At 40.7% G+C, this 19,570-nt stretch overlaps 1 protein-coding gene across 1 annotated transcript in view; it reads left to right on the top strand.

The window, feature by feature from the left end:
- LOC149322877 (metabotropic glutamate receptor 6-like) overlaps positions 1–19,570 on the top strand; it is a 70,295-nt gene that overhangs the window by 9,326 nt on the left and 41,399 nt on the right. Inside the window, exon 2 of the mRNA XM_089484093.1 lies at positions 12,866–13,399. Coding sequence (XP_089340219.1) covers positions 12,905–13,399 — 495 coding nt within the window. The 5' untranslated portion in view covers positions 12,866–12,904. The remainder of the gene's footprint in view (positions 1–12,865; positions 13,400–19,570) is intronic.

The raw sequence follows: 19,570 nt of genomic DNA on the forward strand, positions 1-19,570 counted from the left end.
TGATACTCAAAAACTTTACCTTTGGGACCCCCTTTTACTTCTACATGCAGATGTCGCACCAATGTAGTGTATGAATACAAATATTTTGTTTATTTAGTGTGTGTATCTTCACTTGCCCATTCATGTATACTCGTATTTCAGCATTTTATAAGGAAATGACACTGTTCAAATTAGAACAGTTTTATTTAAGGAAATTCAATATTTAACTCCATGCTTGTGTAAATTTGAGACCTTAAAAACTTGGGAAGAAGAACAGGAGGAGGGTAAGAGATCAGGACATCCAAGTCTCTTGCCTTAATAATAAAAAAAGAACACATTCTTTTTAACACAAGTGATGAGAGAAATGAACAAATAACTGCATTTTGCACTCAAATGCATCTGTGGAAGTACACTTAAGTCTATGAAAGCCTTAAAAAGTTTTTGTTTTGAACTGCGGCATGTTTTACTAAGATGGTCCTATGGTCAGGAGGGCAATTTTTTTCCTGTGAAGAAAACTTGTGAAGACATGCCATTTCATTACTCTATCATAGCATTATAACTCGGAACAAATTTTATTTTAAAAGAAAGGATGAGAAGCAAACATACTGCTCCAATATGTCATGGGATTAAAAAGAAACCCACTTGAAGACGGAAATAAAAGGATTTTTTTTTAATTTAAAATTTAAACATTTTAAATTATTTTTATTCTTTTTAAATTTTCTTTAAAAAGAACATCACATCTCACCAACTTTTCTTATTTTAAAATTGTTTTATTAAGCATTTATGCACATACAAAACACACCAACAATACACATCACACAAGACCAAAACATATACATAATACATATTTACATACCAGTATTGATGTTCCATCACATTTCAGTCACATACATCCACTAACATACCTTCGCCTCAAAATCTTCATTCCAATTCTTTCTTCTAATTCACATTCTCAAATCTTTTCCCTTCTCTTTACTTAAACCTTCTCAAACCTTCTTCCTTCTTATTCATGACTTCCAATCTTATTATACAACTGTCTTCCATATAATACCGTAAATAAATAAATAAACAAACAACATTTATTTATTTATATTCATTTTTATACCACCTTTCTCCCAAAAAGGGACACAAGGTAGCTCACAAGACAACTTGAAAGGAGGTCAATGGGGGTGATACCATGAGTTACCAGACTTTAGTGACGCCATTGAGATAACACTTGAAATTGCCACTTCATCCCACTTTATAGGAGGGACTGCCCTGCTAGAACATAATACAGAGAATTTTATCAGACGTAGGCTAGAATCCTGTTGGTTCATCCCAACTGGATTAGACCCATTGAATTCATGGTCACTCAGATAAATCCATGAACACAGAGATAAATCCAGTTAATTCAATGACTCTACTCTAGTCAGGACAAACAATAGGATTTAGAGCATAAAGTGTTGGAGGTAGTAGTAAGTAGTGTGCTGAGACGATAATCGCTAAGTAACTACCTCAATGCGTGTAGTTTGGAGGAGTTGGGAGTTGGTGGGAAGTAGATGCTATCCTACCAGGTTGGTATTTAGTGGTGTTAAAGCTGAGGGAGGAAAGGAAGGAGAAAATAAGGAAAGGCCTCAGAAAATGTGATACCAAGAAACTTGGAGGTCTTGTAGCACCTTTGTGACTAACTGAAAGAAATTGGCAGCATGAGCTTTTGTAGACTTCAGTCGACTTTGTCAGATGCACTGAGAAACTTTATTACACTGAAATCATGAAAAATTGGGGTTGTGTCACTTTGATAGGAGAAGTGCACTTTAGTTGCATCCCTGTACACCATGATAGTTTCGCCTTAGGGTCACCACAAGTTGGAAACAACTTGAAGGCACACAACAAAAACAAAAACACTGTCTTTATTGAAATGTAAAAGGATGTTGTAGTACCTTTGAAACTAACTGAATGAAAGAGGTAGGTAGCATGAACTTTTGCAGACTTCAGCCTACTTCATCAGAAGTGTTGGTGCTGAAACATGAAAGAATATATACTAATATATCAGTGAAACATCCAACAAAAACACATCTGAAGAAGTAGGCTGAAGTCTACGAAAGCTCATGCTACTTTTGAGGCTTTGCTTTTCTGTTTTTTCTTCCTTCGTTCAGTTTGTGCGTCGGCCAATTTCTGTTGCTTTTCTTTCTCTTCAGTGAAGAAATTATTTCCCTTACAGAAGATTTTTGGCCCTCAGACACAGCCCTGCAATGAGATAAAGCAGCTGCCCCAGGCAATAAATTTGGGAACCTGAGAGAAACAAATTTGTTTGAATGGAACATGTAGAAAGACTGGGAGGGGGCTTTTTAAATACTCTCAAAACATGAAAGATTTTAGCAACAAAAATTTAAATTAAAAACTTTTGCAAAACCAAAATGAAGTAACAAAACCTCCCATCAGATAATATGAACAGGAGAGGTGAATTTCATTGCTTTAAAAAAACATGCTGTAATACCCACAATGGAGTGCAAGTTTGACAAACCCACACTCGACATCATCCTAATAAGTTTCAACTACTACAGGACACCAGTAAGTGCTTCAATGTAGACGAAAGCTGACAGGCGTGGTTTATTTTGAGGCATTGTTTTAAAAATTTATACACATTACATCCCGTTTCATTCGTTCGTCTTGGTTTTAGAAGTTGGGTTGCTTTTAGACATTGTGCATTACTGTGTGTCTCTGCATGTTCCTTTGGCCTTTGGAGGATTTGTTGTTGTAGTTGTGTGCCTTCAAGTTGTTTCCAGTTTATGGTGACTTGACAAGTCTTTTCAGAGGGAGCTTGCCATTGTCATCCTCTGAGGCTGAGAGTGACTTGCCCAAGATGACCCAGTGGGTTTCCATGGCCAAAGGCAGGATTCGAACCCTGGTCTGCAGAGTCATAGTTCAAACCACTACTGCACACTTGATCTCTCCAATTTAGAATGGTGATGAAAAGATACGCATGGTTTGGCCAGTGGAGGCAGAAACCACTGCAAAGTTCACCTGCACAAGACCAGTTAAACAAATGGATGTTGTCCATGGGTACCTTTGTATCAGTGATTTGAGTGCAAGAGTGCAAGTCCACTATATAGTGGGCTTGGTGCTGCATTAATTAGCAAAGTTAAAATTAACCCTGGCATTCATTTATAAGGTATGTCATATGCAAATTCTAGACGTAGGCCACCATTGAACCTTATGATATTTTGGAAGCTATCAGGATGAACACTCTTTGGATATTTATTATGGTCTGTTCCTGTTTATCTTTAATCATAATTGTCTGATTACAATTTGTTTTTATTTTAATTTTATTTTTTATTAACATAAAATCCAACTAATACAAAATTTCTAATTTCTGTCAACATATTTTTTCTATTTACATTTTCCCTTTAATTTTCCTCTTTTTCATTTCAACTATAACTCACAATATATTCATACTACTTCCTACAACTAACCATACACCAAAACCTACTTATTCCTTTTGTTTGTTTGCTTATTTGTTTGTTTTCATTAATACTGTGACATAACCTGATCAGTTAGCTCTTTCATTACAGTCCTCATGCTTAAAAAAGGTAATGATAAAGGTATTCCCCATTGACAAGGTTGTCAAGTCGTGTCCGACCATAAGACACCTTACCTTTCCTTCACGTTACCCTCCTGTTTCTCCTTGCTGATATTTACAAAAGGTGAGATGCTTTAACAACCATACATATCTCAATCCCTTCTTTAAACACCTTATATCCCTTTATCTGAGCCATCCCTCTGAACAAATATCCTATTTGCCTTTGTATATCCTATTTCAACTTTATATTCTTTGACTTGGTTTCATTAGATTTCCTTAAATTTCAATCTCTGTTCCCATAATTGCCACTTTAGCCCATTTTTTTTGTTCATAAATATCAGGACTTTCTTCCATTCTTTTTTAATCCCTTATTTTGATCTGAGTTCAAATTCATTGATAACAGATCCAGTTCCATCATACCGTATAATTGTCTGATTAAGTTTAAAAAATAACTTTATAGGATTGTCTGCTTTTGTGACAATTGTAGAATTAATTTCTTGCATTAATTGTCAGTAACACACTAGTTTTGCATTTTTTAAAAACCAGTTAAAATGACTACATGTAACCAAAAAGGGTTAACATTTCCAAACAATCTACGCACGTAATGAATTAAATTAATATGAAATGTTCATCATTCCTATTATTATAATTATTAAAACCACAATTTTTAACGTAATTGTTCCAAAATTAATTAAGTACATGTGATGAATTACATTTTTAAATGAATTACTTCCAAGCTTTCGAAGGAGTGGCATTCCTCTCATCAATGAATTTTGCAAAGCCAGGGATGACCCGAGAAACTTTGATGCTTTAGTGCCGGGGTGGGGTGGCCAATGTACAGACTTGCAGATGTTGCTAGACTGTAACTCCCATCAGCCCTAGTTAGCAGGTTTTCTGACAGAGTATCATGGGAGCTGCAGTCAAACAACATATGGAGAACCACGTGTTCCGAAACACTGTCTTACTCCTAAAACACCAACAATTCTTCACTTGTTCATTTGGGAGATTCTCCCAAAAATTAGCACCACAATGTAAAAGCAGGAGAGTCAGCAAACAGAGCAATACCTGAAACAGATTTAAAGGATGTTAAAGATAATTAAATTAAATTAAAACCCCAGCCCAAGGACTCACAGTTAATTCATAACCCTAGCCCAGTTCCCAACCAACATCATTCTCCATATCCTTCAGAGATGCCAGCATTCTCTTACCACTGCCTTCCCTGATCCAGGGGCCTTCTGAAAGTTTTGTTCTACACTCCCATCATCCCCATCCATGTTGAATGGTGGGAGCGATGAGAGCTGTAGGCTTCCACCACAAGTACAGAAAGCTCCTTTGCTGCTTATCTATCTGATGTCTCCCTTTCCCCCCCAATCTCTTGGCCATTCCTTGCTATTTCAATAACTGACATAAAAATAATAAAAGTATATGTCTCCACTGGGGCTCCAAAACTGTAAAACTTAATCACCTGAAGCTTCACATGGGTAGTAACAAGGTCCTAGGAGTCTCCATTTCAGAGTGGTTTTATTTAAAACAGGTAACTGAAATCTGGAGCCTGCAAACTGAAATCTGTAGGCATTAGTCTTGGTTTTTGTTGGGTGCCTTCAAGTTATTTCTGACATATGCTGACCCTAAGGTGAACCTAACAAGAGGTTTTCTTGACAGGTTTCTTCAGAGGAAGTTTGTCATTGCCATCCACTGAGGCTGAGAGAGTGTGACTTGCCCAAGGTCACCCAGTGATTTTAATCTACAATACATAAATAGTTGGCAGATCCAGGACAATTTATTTCTTCCAAGGGGTTCTAGGCTACTCAAGTGCTGAATCTCTCTGCAGGGCCCTTAACTGTTCCAGCAGATCAGGGTCAGAGGGTGAGAAAGCAGATGTCGTTCCTCCTGCTTGAGTATGGAGTAAAGGGAGTATGTCTTAAGAACATGGTGGGTAGGTGCGCATGTGTGCATGCACCAGGAGGGACAAGCCACAGAGAAACTAAAAGAGTGAGGTAAAGGGGAGACAGAAGAGCTTGGGGATCACAAGCCAGGTGAAGCTGATACCTCTGATGGTGGCATTGGTACAGCATCTTAAATAGCTATCGGCTGCATCTGCCCTGCAGAAATAATCCAGTTTAACTGCCACAGCTCAGTGCTATGGAATTCTAGGAACTGTAGTTTGTGATGGCACCCAAGCATCTCTGAGAGAGAAGGCTAAATGTTTCACAAAACTACAATTCCCAGAATGTAATAGCATTGAACCATGGCAGTTAAAGTCGTGTCAAACTGGATTATTTCTGCAGTGCAGATGCAGCCATCAAATGTTAGTTTAATGTTAGTTGCCCTGATGGACATCCAGGGGTAGCCGTGTTGGCCATATAGCAAACCCAATAACAACAAAAATCCACTAAACAGTGAAACTTTTGTTGAGCCAACGAAAATTCACAATATACTAATAATAATAATAATAATAATAATAATAATATGTTTTATTTTTATACCGCTTTTCCGAGGTGATCAAAGCGGTTCACAGAATCATTTAAAAACTTACACATCATAAAAACAACCTCACAAAACCCAATAAAAAACGAACAACATGCAATAAAGACAAGCAAGATGGTGGTCAGGAGGAGGGCTTGTCTTCTTTGCAGGCAGAGGCCTGTTGTTGCTGGCCTGCTTCTCTCCCCCTCAAGATGGTGGTCGGGAGGAGGGCTTTTTATTTATATTACAAGCTTTCAAAACTCCACCAGCTTCTTCATCAGACAAGGTGTTTAAAACCCTACAGGAGGGGAGGAAATGAAGATGTTAGTCATAGGTCTGCATTTTGCTGTCTTTGTTCTCAGTTCAGATGGTCTGGGGAGCTATTTCTTGCAGGCTGGAACTTCCTCCTTCTGGCCATGGGGCAACTGAGAGATTCTCCAGGAAATGTAACATCCATTGGCAACACAAAAAGATACTTCCTTTGCAATCCAGTATGTCTCCATGCAATCCATGGATCCCACTCAACAGTGCTCAGAAACTTTCCAAGGCAACCGTGTCCATTTTCAGCCATGAGCACCAGGGACGTAGCTAGGATTTTAGGAAGGGGGGGAGGTCCAGACTAAGTGCCACCATTATAATGGGGCTTGGGTGCAGCAGCGCAGCAGCACACACCATTCATTTTTCTAATGGAAGGGGGGGTCCGGGGGCCACGTTTATTCCATTCCTGTTCTATGGACACAACCACATTATTTATGTACTTCTGTATAATTGGTTTTATGTCCAGTTTTCCTCCCCCAAAGGACTCAAGGCATCTCAAGGCAGCTGGTGACGGTGATGGTTGTGATGATGCTAATGATGATCATTGTGGCTGCAATCCAGCATCCCCTCAGCATAGTTCAAATCCAGCCACATGCAGCAATATGCTACTATCGAACCCCCATGCAGAATAGCAACATTGCACAACATATGATCAGGTGCTGCTCTGCATTGCTCAATGTGCAACCATGGTGTGCAACTGAAAAGCCAAATGTTGTTGTATGTGCATTTCTGATTCTTGTGCTAGTGGCCTTCCACAAAGTAGTTTTCTGAAACAAAACTTTTATGGAAGAATTTGGGACCATATTTGATTGATTGTCTTTTGTAGTACAATGCTTGGTATTAAATTGTGTTGTTGTTGTTGTTGTTGTTGTTGTTGTTGTTGTTTAATGTTTCTTGTTTTTAACAGAGCTTGGAAATAATATGTTAAAATGTAACATGTTACTTGCAGAGGTCCCCTTAGCTGTCAGTGACCACCAACCATGTTCATTTTCTCCCCAGTGATTCCTAGTGTCTACCCCAAACCACGCAGTGAGAAAAGGGGTTTCCCCTTTTATTTCTTGGAAGTTATCCCCTCTGCCCAGGAAACTGACCTTCCCGTTCATCATTCTTAAATTCTTTATCCTTCCTTCATTTCTTTTGTTCAAAACCAAATCCAAGATATACAACCAAGGATTCAATCACTTTATTTATATCTTGTCTTGTCCTCAAGGCTGGGACTCAAGACAGCACAAGATACATGAGGCTTTTGTGAACTGCTACCCTAAAGGCACCAGATCCCATCTTGGAAGCTAAGCCTGGACAGCCCTGGTTAGTACTTGGAAGGGGGACTGCCAAGGAATACTAGATGCTGTAGGCTGTATTTCAGAGGAAGAAACTAGCAAAAGCACCTCTGAGTATTCCTTGCCTAAGAACACCCTACAAAATTCATGAGGTCACCATAAGTCTATAGGCACATACACGAGTGCTCAACAAAGACCCCCAGAAGTGGCAGTGCAGTTTCTGCAAGAATCCTCTACAAAACCATACCATAGCACACAGGAGAGCAAAGTGCAGGCTGTGGGGCAAATGCAGCCCAAGAACCCCACTTTTGTGGTCCCTAAAGCCCCATACCAGTCACACGGATGAACCATACCCTCCCCATTTTTTTTAAATGTGACTTTTGGGTATTTTTGCCCCCAAACCATACCAAAAGCCCCTCAACATGTGAGAACACAAGAAAACACCCCCACTGTACTCCCACAAGCACTCCAGTATTGGTCACCCTCACTTAGAGACCTCCATTCTCTTCTACAGATCCTCTCAAAAGAGTGACAGAAAGTCAAGCAACCTATAGTACAGCCGGCCCTCTACCCACAAATTATTTATCCACAGATTCAAGAATCCACGGCTTGAAAATATTCCAAAAAGCAAACCTTGATTTTTACAATTTTATACAAGGGATTCCATTTTATTATGCCATTCTATTCAGTGGGACCTGACTATCCATGGATTTTGGTGTCCACAGGGGGTCCTGGAACCAAACCCCAGCAGATGCTAAGGGCCCACTGTATAGTGCTAGGGCGTCTGAAAATTGTTGTCCAAAAAAAGTAAATTTTCCAAATTTTTAACTGGATGAATAGACAGACAGACAATCAGACAGACGGTTAAACAGTTACAGAGAGAAAAAGCTAGAAGAAAGAAAATGGATGATTGGGCTGACTGACGAAAGGATGATCGGCTGGCTGGCTGGCTGGGAAGGCAGACACTGTGACAGACATGCTTGGGATTGTGAGAATCTGCAGAGTCCTTCTCCATGGTCTTATTTCCCATTGCTATCCTGTAGCTGTATATCTCTGCCTCCCACTGGGATGGAAGTGGCTGCGCTCTTCCTTCAGGCCTGGATGCTTCTGAGCTGGAGCTGCTGAGCGAGTGGCCTTGTGTGTTTTGGGTCAAGTACTAGGAAAAGCTTTCAGAATACAGTTCCTTACAGATTTTGCTTGCGGCATTCTCATCTTCCCCCAGCCTCTTCTCTCTTTAACCATGATGTTTATTCAGAAAAAATATGCATATGCACACATCAGCTGGAGCACTTGTGGCAGAGGGATGATGCCCCTGATCTAGAGGTCTTCACTTCATTGAGGAAAAGGTCTGTGTGTGGATAGAGCAGGGTTCGAATCCCCACATGGGCCATGAAAACCCACTGGCTGACCTTGGGCAAGTCACATTCTCTCAGCCTGAGAGGATGGCAATGTCAAATCCCCTCTGAAGAAACTTGCCAAGACAACCCTCTGATAGGTTCGCCTTAGGGTTGCCCTGATTCAGAAATGACTTGAAGGCAAACAACACAGCATCCGGAGAAGAGTTATTGCCAAGAGGAAGAAAGGCCAGTCCTGCCAAAATAATGTGCTGGATCTTGCTGAGTGTTGTGCTGGCTTGTATTATATGATATATGTTTTAATCTGGTTTTAATTTTTTTGTTTGTTTAATTTCATTTTAATTTTTGTATCCTATGGATATTTAATAATATATTTTTTTAATTTATTGTAAGCCACTTTGAGTTCTGAATTGGGGAAAAAGTAGGGTATAAATAAAAATTTATTTATTTCCTCATGAGACAGTTTCTATAGCTGTTAAGTGCATTATGATTTTCCTTGTCCTTGATCTACAGAAAGGTTCTGCACTTAATATTAGGCTAGATTGTGCAATTCCTGTTGATTGCAATGAATTCTGTGCAGGAGACTTTCTGACAGCTTCTGCTCCATGAGCCACATCCGGTTGGAAAACCTCTGCCTTATTTTGCCTCAAGGTGGAGGCAACCCTGGCCAAGGAAGGGTTTTTAATCTGCACAAGGGTAACTAGATTAGCTATTGCAGAAAACTAACTGTAGATGCAACTACTTACAAATAATAGCTTACTTGTAATTAATAGTTTTGTGTCATTTCCTTTGCAGTAACACAAAGGGCTAACTTCATTCTTTTTGGAGTATAGTTATAATTTGTTTTTTAAAGACTACCTTTGTAGCTTTAAAGGTATGTGGCTATCACTACTTTCGTGTGTTTTGTACTACAGGCTAATTGCTTAAAAGAAGAATTATTGTAGATACCTTTGAATATTATGAACCAAAGAGTTGTTTAAAAATAATGCAACTCCATAATTAACCAATTTAATTGGGCTTGCAGCTGTAGCTAATTACATTTTAAAAAGTAACTTTCCAATCCCTGGCAAAAGCAATAAAGCCCATAATTTTGTTTGTCCAAACATTATGTCCAGTACAGTATATTGTCCTGTTGCATATGGGTGTATATGTACACACAACTAACAGAGGGGGAGTGGAGGCAAGAATGCTAAACTGTGAGGCTAAAGGAAAATTTCATGCAAAAAGTCTAGAAAATGACACTTTGGGCCCGAACAGACAGGTCAAAATAAAGCTGCTTTAGGTCACTTTGGAGGTATGCTGTTTAAATGATGCATGTGTCCTAAGAGGCCAGAAGCTGCACCAAAGCCATGCTCCAGTCCTAAGGACTAAAGTGCAGCTTTGGGGCAGCTTGTAGCATCTTAAAATGCATGTGTCATTTAAACAGCATACCTCCAAAATGACATGAAGCAGCTTTATTTTGGCCTGTCTGTTTGGGCCCTTGGATTACTAACAGCAATTTATGTGCAGTGATAAGACAGTTGTTATTCTCTACACTTCCTATGTATCCATGTAGTCAGAAGAGCACTTCATGCATCTGATAAAGTTCATGAGCACTTTGTTAAGATATCACAAAGCATCTATCTGCCAACCCATCAGCAGTTCAAATACATCTCCCAATCGAACTACTCTCCTTTCCAATCAACCAGCTCCTTTGAGCCATGTTTCTGTGTGCATGTCTGTACATGTGCACATATGTACCCATAATGCATTTTAGTCTTGTATCTTGACTTACACACACCCCACTTAACCACCACTTATAGAGTCATACCTATGGTAAACATCAGACTTCGTCCTGTTGAACAGGGAGCTCACGCTTCCAACAAAAATAAGGAAAATCTAGAATCCTACACAGTCCTAAATACTGGGGGGTGGTGACCAGGAGTCAAGACTTCTCAATATAATCCCCTTCACTTGACTTCTGTTCTTACAAGTTTGGAGGTTCTGTGTTTAAAAATGGTTACTGTATATACTTGACTATAAGTTGACCTCATGTATAAGTCGAGGACAAGTTTTGGAGCCAAAATTATGGATTTTGATATGATCCGTGGATATGCCAAGAGTAAAACTAAAGGGCATGTAACAAAGGATCTACAGGATGAAGCAAAGGAAGCGATGCCAAAGAGCTTACAAAATTCCAGCTGGTGAAACTGTTTGCACTCACCCTAAAAGCTGGAAGAATGAAAGAGTGGAGGGGAGTGAGTACCATATATATTCAACTATAAGTCAACGTCATGTATAAGTTGAGGGCATGTTTTGGGGCCAAAATTATAGATTTTGATATGACCCTTGGATAAATCGAGGGTAAAATTTAGGGGCATGTAATGAAGGATTTAAAGGACAAGGCAAAGGAAAGCAATACCAAAAAAACCTACAGGCATAACTATTTGCTCTTATAGTAAAGCCTGGATGGTCAGTGCTTCCAGGGCAGATTACACTTTTTTCATTCACCAGGGAATAGTTACATATACATGTATGTATAGATAGGTACACACACACATATGAGTAAAAGTACAGTATTTACATTGACCCATGGATAAGTCAACTAGATTTCGTGAATCAATTTTATGACTAAAGTTTCTAGAGTTGTACATAGGTATATACAGTTTTGCCCAAGGGTTATGGTAAATTCATTTTTCTTCTTCTTCTTGGTGGTGATGGTAATGTTAATGATGGTGATTTTATATCCCACCCAGTTCTGGGTCTCAAGGTCTTTTATCGATTGCACTGTTAGATTTTCTACTTGTGGTTTTCATGATGGACTTTTAAAAATGTCTGGGTGTTGTTTGTCCTTGGAGTTTATTTGCTCTTTTGTTTTACCTGATACTACCGATAATCTCCTAGTTTTTTATTTTTTAAATGAGGCGAGGGTAAAAAAGTATATAAAAGAAAGAAATATGTGGACAGCAGTGCAAAATAGATGAAAGGAGGCAGTGGGGATGCTGTTCTTATTTCCCCCTTGATAATGGTTGCTTTGTACATGGCTGAATTCAGCTGGTGACCAGCCTAAAGGGCAGAAGTCCCACTGATGTGTGACTCTGTTTTTCTTGTCTCTGTGGACACAGCTGCTGGGTTGAATTAATTTGGAAGGGGACTGATTATACAAGTCACCGACACAAACATTGCTTTTTACACCTCAAGCACTATCTATTAAGCCTCCAATGGAGTAAGCCCTGAGTATGTTAGAAAATGACCAATTACTTCAATAGCTTCCTCCTCTAGTGACCCATAGGGAACTGGGAGAAGTTAATCTGCAAAAGGAACATTTCTAAGTTTTGCAAATGATGGTTTGCATGAGTGAATGAGTCAACACAGATCTAACACTAGGGCCCGACTTTTCATTAAAGCAAGAGTGGGAAACTGCCCCAGGGCTGAGGATCACTTCAGTTGTCTGTGTGGTATAGTGGTTTGAGCATTAGACTATGATTCTGTTAGACCAGGATTTGAATCCTTGCTGTATCATGGAAATCCACCAGGTGACCTTGAGCAAGTTACACACTCTCAATCTCAGAGGAAGGCAATGACAAATCCCCCTCTGAACAAATCTTGCCCCCAGAAAAATCCATGATAGTTCACCTTCTAGTTTCCAACCTGAAAGTGCATAGCACCAACAACAAGCATTCCAGGGATGTACCTTGCCTTTGAAAAGGTTTTTATAGTTAAAATCTGGGGTGGGGAATCTGTAGACAGTCAGGGAAGGTCAGTACCTTTTGTGTGACCCATTCCTGTAGTCTGCTGCTGACTTGTGATCCTTCCCTTCTCCTTTTCTAATGAATGAATGAATGAATGAGATTTTATTTATATACCGCCATTCCTTTGATCACAGCAGTTTACAAGATACTAATAATCTTGCCTCCTTCTTATTCCAGGCCATAAGCATCCTGGAATCCCCAACAAGACCACACGCAATGGACCCTGCTGCCTTCCCATTACTTTGGCTATGGGCGCTGTGGGCTTTGGGATCCAGCCCAGGTTGGGTGTTTGGCCAGTCACCCACCCAGCCACACTCAATCAAGATAGAAGGGGACATAACACTAGGAGGGCTCTTCCCTGTTCATGCCCGGGGCCCAGCTGGTGTGCCATGTGGGGAAGTGAAGAAGGAGAAGGGGATCCACCGAATGGAGGCCATGCTTTATGCTCTGGATCAGATTAACAGCGACCCTGACGTGCTCCCCAACATCACTCTGGGGGCTCGCATCCTGGACACCTGCTCTCGCGACACCTATGCCTTGGAGCAATCTTTGACTTTTGTCCAGGCCCTGATCCAGAAGGACACATCTGATGTGCGCTGCTCCAACGGCGAACCCCCCATCATCACCAAGCCGGAGAGAGTGGTGGCTGTCATTGGGGCCTCTGCCAGTTCTGTCTCCATCATGGTGGCCAACGTGCTTCGTCTCTTTGCCGTAAGTAGAGAGACAGGCCTTTCAGAAAGAGCCCTAAGAAAGAGGTCTGAAGAGCAGTGGGGTTGCTGGGGGTGATGATGGTGTTGAACCTGGGCCTGTTCTCAAGGGGAAACCATGAGACCACTGACTTGAAGGGGAGGAGGATTCCTGAAATGCTGCCTGCATTTATTTAAATTTTGATTCCTAAAGCAAACACTGGCTTTGATCAACTTGTTAGGAAACCTAAGTTTTGTGGCACTGAAAAGAACCAGATCTCAAATGTATACAGTTCATAGTTTGGTAGGCCAAAAGCGAGAGAAATTTTGCCCAGAACCTTTCTTTGGACCAGAACCCCAGAATCCCCTGGCCAGTATGGCCATGGGGGTTTCAGGGAGTTATAGTCCAAAAATAACTCCCAGAAGCTCTGGTTTTACCAATAAACCTGCAAAAAGGGGGAGAGTAGATATTATCATTGGCTAGAACATTTGTAAATTCTGTAGTGATTGGCTGAAATAGTTGTGGTTTTATTGCACCAATGTTTGAAAACTCTCTAGACGCTGGCTTAACTACTGAGTGTTATTGACTGTATATAAACATTTCAACAGTTCAGGGGTATATCTGCTTTGGTTTAGTTTCATTTTATGCCAGCATAACTAAACTAAACTCAAACTAAGCTAAGGCTCACATCAACATTATCAAAATGACAGTCAACTGCAAGACTGTATTTTCTCTGTGCATGTATTCAGAAGTTAGTTATTTTGTTGTCAGTGGTACTTACTTTCAGATACCATTACAGTCAACGGCGTACTAGTAAGAGAGGCATTTGAACATGTATGTGAGTGGTTCAGTGCTAGAGAATACTGGGATCTCTAGTTTTGTGAGACATTTAGCCTCTGTCAGAGAGCAATGGTGCCAAAATAAACTACAATTTGCAGGATTCCCTAGCACTGAGCCAGGTCTGTTAAAGTGGTCTCAAACTGAATTATTTCTGCAGTGTGTTTTGGACCACTGAGTGAACTGGCAGTTATGCTAGAGAGATCAGACATACATAGAGAATCTGCTAATTTTAGTGTATCTCCACTTGTATAGAGCCTAATGTTCTTATGCTAACTTTTATTTGCTCAAAATAGACTGTACTATACGTGACCACATGTAATAATTTATTAATGTTATTTGCCATCAAATCAACTTCAATTTATAGCAACCCTATGAACGTGAGACCATCAAGATCCCCTATGAATGAGAGACTACTAAGACCTCTGGTCATCAACTGAATTATATCATATAATTAAATCATTACCACAGATGATTTAAAAAGTGATTAATGAAGATATCAAAATAGAGTTTGGAAACCTAGGCTCAGTCATTAGCCAAAATGAAGATTCTAGTCAAGAAATAGAAGACTAGGGCTACATCCACACTGCAGAAATAATGCAGGCTGACATCACTTTAACTGCCATGGCTCAGTGCAGTGGAATCTGGGAAATATAGTTTTTCATAGCACCAGAAGTCTCTGACAGAGAAGGCTAAATGTCTCATAAAACTACAATTTGCAGGATTCCATAGCAGTGAGCCATAGCAGTTAAGTGATGCCAACCTGGATTATTGCTGCAATGTGGATTCAGCTATGAAGGAAATAGATAAGATCGTCCAGTGTAAAGATATGTCAGTAGATATCAAAGTCAGAATTATCCATGCCATCAGATTTCCGATTTCTGTGTATGGATTTGAAAGCTGAACAGTGAAGAAAACTGACAGGAAGAAAATAAACTCATTTGAAATGTAGTCCTGGAGGAGAGTTCTACAGATACCGTGAACTTCTAAAAAGACAAATGAATGGATCCTAGATTAAATGAGGGCTGAAGTCTCCTAGAAGGCAAACTGACCAAACTCAGGCTGTTATACTTTGGGCGTGAGACAATGTGACTCACTGGAGAAAATGATAATGTACCGTAAAGTGGGAGGTAGCAGGAAAAGAAAGAGATCACCCTGCAGGTGGAGTGAAAGTGAAGAAAGTGAAGAAACCATGGCTTTGAGTTTTCAAGACCTGAGCAGGGCAGCTGGTCATTCTCCCATTCAAAGAATTGCCATATGTCAAAGTTGACTTGACAGCAAGTTAACAACAAATTATATGTAGAAAAGATTACAAAAGGCCTCCCTCTACTAGACACTTTCTTGCCCACACACCCCTTTTTATGGTCCTGGTAGTGGTGCTGATTGCAATCTCTCCTGCCACACACTAGGCACCATTTACTTCCACCTAGAAACCAAAGATGATTGGCATCACGGTATCAGCGTGAAGCCAACTCAGAATAAGAGGACTGCCCTTTTTCAGGCAACTTGTGACTTTTAAGAAAAAATAATAAATAGAGAAAATGGTGCCTGCCAGCTATGAAAAAGAATGATTGCTGGCAATAATCAGTAAGGAATCACTGGGAAAAATAAATCCAAGAAGAGAGGCCACCTTGCTATGTAGTCTGAAAATAGGACAGCAAACTTGGGGTGATATACTTGTCTCACCTCTCTTCCAAATTATATTCAACTTTTCCCATTACTATAGAAGACAAAACCAGAAACATTGCAAAACAAATTTGACAAATATGTGGGGAACTTGGTCAAAAACTGGCTAATGAACCTTTACAACATTAAGACTGCTGTCCTGTATAAACACCTTGCAGTTGTTATTTGCCCCGAAGTCAACTTCACTTTATGGTAACCCTATATCATGAGCCAGTGTGGTATAGGAGTTTGAGTGTTGGTCTATAACTCTGGAGACCAAGGTTCAAATCCCTGCTCAGTCAAGGAAACCCCCATTCTCTCAGTCTCAGAGGAAAGCAAAGACAACACCCCTCTGATGAAATCTCGCCAAGAAAACCCCATGATAGGCTCACCTTAGGGTTGCCATAAGTTGGAAATGACCAGAAGACAAACAGCAACAATATCATGAGACATCATGACTGATTGGAAAATTGACTCAATCAAGGAAGCTATGGCTATGTACACCCTTCAGGGTATCTCATGGCTGTGTACACACTTGCTTGGGAATATCATCTACGAAAGTCAGTTGACCATACTAACATATTTAGGATTCTGCTTGTAGCATTCTAATGCAGTGGTGGGGAACATATGGGCCCATGGAATGGTGGGTTTACTTTTCCCTACAATACTATGTAATTGGTTACAACCATAAAGTAGTTAGGTACACACATAAAGAAGTGTACATTTTTATAGGTGTGTGTGTGTGTGTGTGTGTTTGTGTGCGTGCGTGCGTGCATGCATGCACCCTGATAAATAGCTGCCTAGTTACAGAGAGATCCCTACTACATGCCAGGGCAATATATTCACCTTTCATATAAGACTGACCCATGGCACAGTTTGGAATTTACACACTGATGAGCTTCAAGATAGTGACGATGTTCATCTGCCCAGAGCATATTTATACACTTTTGACCATATTGCTAAGTTAATGCAAGAGTCCTCACTACTGCAAATATAGCAAAAGGAATCTTCTCAGTTAACATTTTGATCCGAAGGTAATGGACTTTGAGTAAGCAGATTTATTGCTTTTACACTGTAAAGATCTGAAAGACTTGCATTGCCTTGCCAGCCCTTTAAATATGTATAGCAAGGGGACATGATTTGCATCTTTCTAGATCCTATTACATTCTGTCCCACTCACACAACTGTATAAAATATGCCTTATAACCTGAGGTGTTAATATCAATCTGTGCTGCATCTGAAGAAGTGGACTTGTATCCACAAAGCTCATGCTAGACCCATTTCAAACCGGCTTTCGGGCAGGCTACGGGGTTGAGACTGCCATGGTCTCCTTGGTCGATGATCTTCGTCTGGGCATGGACAGGGGTAGCGTGTCCCTGTTAGTGCTCTTGGACATCTTGGCGGCTTTCGATACCATTGACCATGGTATCCTTCTGGAGCGCCTGAGAGAGTTAGGAATCGGGGGCACTGCACTCCAGTGGTTCCGTTCCTACCTCTCGGGAAGGTTCCAGATGGTGCAGCTGGGGGATGTGTGCTCCGATAAGAGGGCCCTTACATCTGGTGTCCCTCAAGGAGCCATTTTGTCCCCCATGCTTTTTAACATCTACATGAAACTGCTGGGAGAGATCATCTGGAGACATGGGGCGCGGGGTTATCAGTATGCTGATGACACCCAAATAATCTTCTCTATATCTCCAACTGATTCAGTGACCATGGATGGCATCTCTCCTCTCGTTGCCTGTCTGGAGTCGGTAATGGGCTGGATGAGGGAAAACAGATTCAGTTTGAATCCAGAGAAAATGGAAGTACTTGTGATAGGTCCTCCTGGCCCGGGGATGGCGGTGTTTCCACCTGTCCTGAACGGGATCATGCTTCCCGTGAAAGACTCTGTTCGCAGTCTGGGGGTGCTCCTTGACTCGTCGCTCCACCTTACACCACAGGCGGATGCGACGGTCAGGAGCACATGTTATCAGCTTCGGTTGATACGCCAGCTGCGTCCCTACCTGGGCCGGGAGGACCTTGAAATGGTAGTACATGCTCTGGTAACCTCTCGTTTGGATTTCTGCAATGCGCTCTACATGGGGCAACCCTTATACCTTACCCGGAAGCTGCAATTGGTGCAGAATATGGCGGAAAGACTGATCACTGGTATTTCCAGGACCAGTCATATAACACCGGTCCTTAAAGACCTCCATTGGCTGCCTATTCGCTTCCGGGCGCAATACAAGGTGTTGGTTATTACCTATAAAGCCCTAAATGGCTTGGGCCCAGGGTACTTGGAGGACCGCCTCTCTCCATACAATCCGCCTCGCACACTCAGGTCAGCCGGGAAGCAATTGTTAAGGGTTTCAGATGCTAGGTATGCCATCACCACTCAGAGGGCTTTTTCTATTTCTGCCCCCAAGCTCTGGAACTCGCTTCCCGGCGAGCTCCGCTCAATCGCCTCGCTGGACCAATTCAAGAAGGGGTTGAAGACACACCTGTTCCAGCAGGCATACCCCTGACCCCCGAAGTACTCTCCCCTCCCCTCTCAGCAGCATTGGAAGCTGGCTTGAGATTTTTTTTTTTTTTTTGAGGGATGATATAATTGTGTTTTATCCTGACTTTATTGTTGATTTTATTGTATTGTGGATGTTTTTAACTATGTTGTTAAACCGCCTTGATCTTTGGAAAGGCGGTATATAAATAAAAAAAATATTATTATTATTATTATTATTATGATGATGATGATGCTAAAATAAAAACCAGTCTTACAGGTGCTGTTACATTCCCCCATTTCCTCTCCCTTTTCTGCCTTCCCCTCCTTTCCTCCGTTTTATACCACAAGATACTGACACAGCTATGTCTTTGGGGGGGGGGAAATCAACTGTTCCATAGAATTGGGTTCATACTTTTAATTCCTCAGAAATTCCTATGAGATTATAAGATATGACAGAAGCAGGTCTCTTTCAGACCGGATAAGATTATTTCTGAATCTTATCTTGGAGGAAACAACTCAAAATGCACTACTTAAACCCTAGGATATAAAATTTTCTTGACCCCTGTGGCTGGAATCCTATTGGCACACTTTGGTAGCACTGCAGTTTTTCAGGGCTCATGCAGTGCTAGCAAGGAAAGACAGACAAAATCTCCTGGCTCCAAGCATCTTGTTTCTCCAGTGTCTTATTTCCTTCATGCCTTTTTTCTTCTACCAACATAGCATACCAACACTATTCTGGCCTATACACGCACTTGTTAGGGTACACAGACTCATTGAATTACTGGGATTTCTATAAATATAAATATTGGCTTAACACTGATCAGTTGATTCAGTGCCTTTACACAAGTTGGGACTAACAGTTTGATATAGGTCCGGTTTTTTTTTTAATGTTTTAACCTTGTACAATAGATGAGTCAACTAACACTGTTGTACTTTGGACATATCATGGAAAGACAGGACTCATTAGAAAAGTGAATGATGCTCAGTAAATTGGAAAGCAGTAGGAAAAGAGGAAGACCATATTACAGGTGGATAGACTCAGTCAAGGAAGGCATGCTTTGCAAAACATGAGAGACTTGGAAGTTGCTCACTCATAGGGTCACCATTTGTCGAAGTTAACTTGATGGCAATTAACATCACCAACCTTGTACAATATATTTCTTGCCAATTAATAAGCAAACACTTTAAATAGATTGTTGACCTTGTATAATGGC

The sequence above is a fragment of the Sceloporus occidentalis genome, unplaced genomic scaffold (assembly GCF_023333645.1).
Source record: "Sceloporus occidentalis isolate IW3139 unplaced genomic scaffold, rSceOcc1.0.p SCAF_1, whole genome shotgun sequence".
NCBI lineage: Eukaryota > Metazoa > Chordata > Lepidosauria > Squamata > Phrynosomatidae > Sceloporus > Sceloporus occidentalis.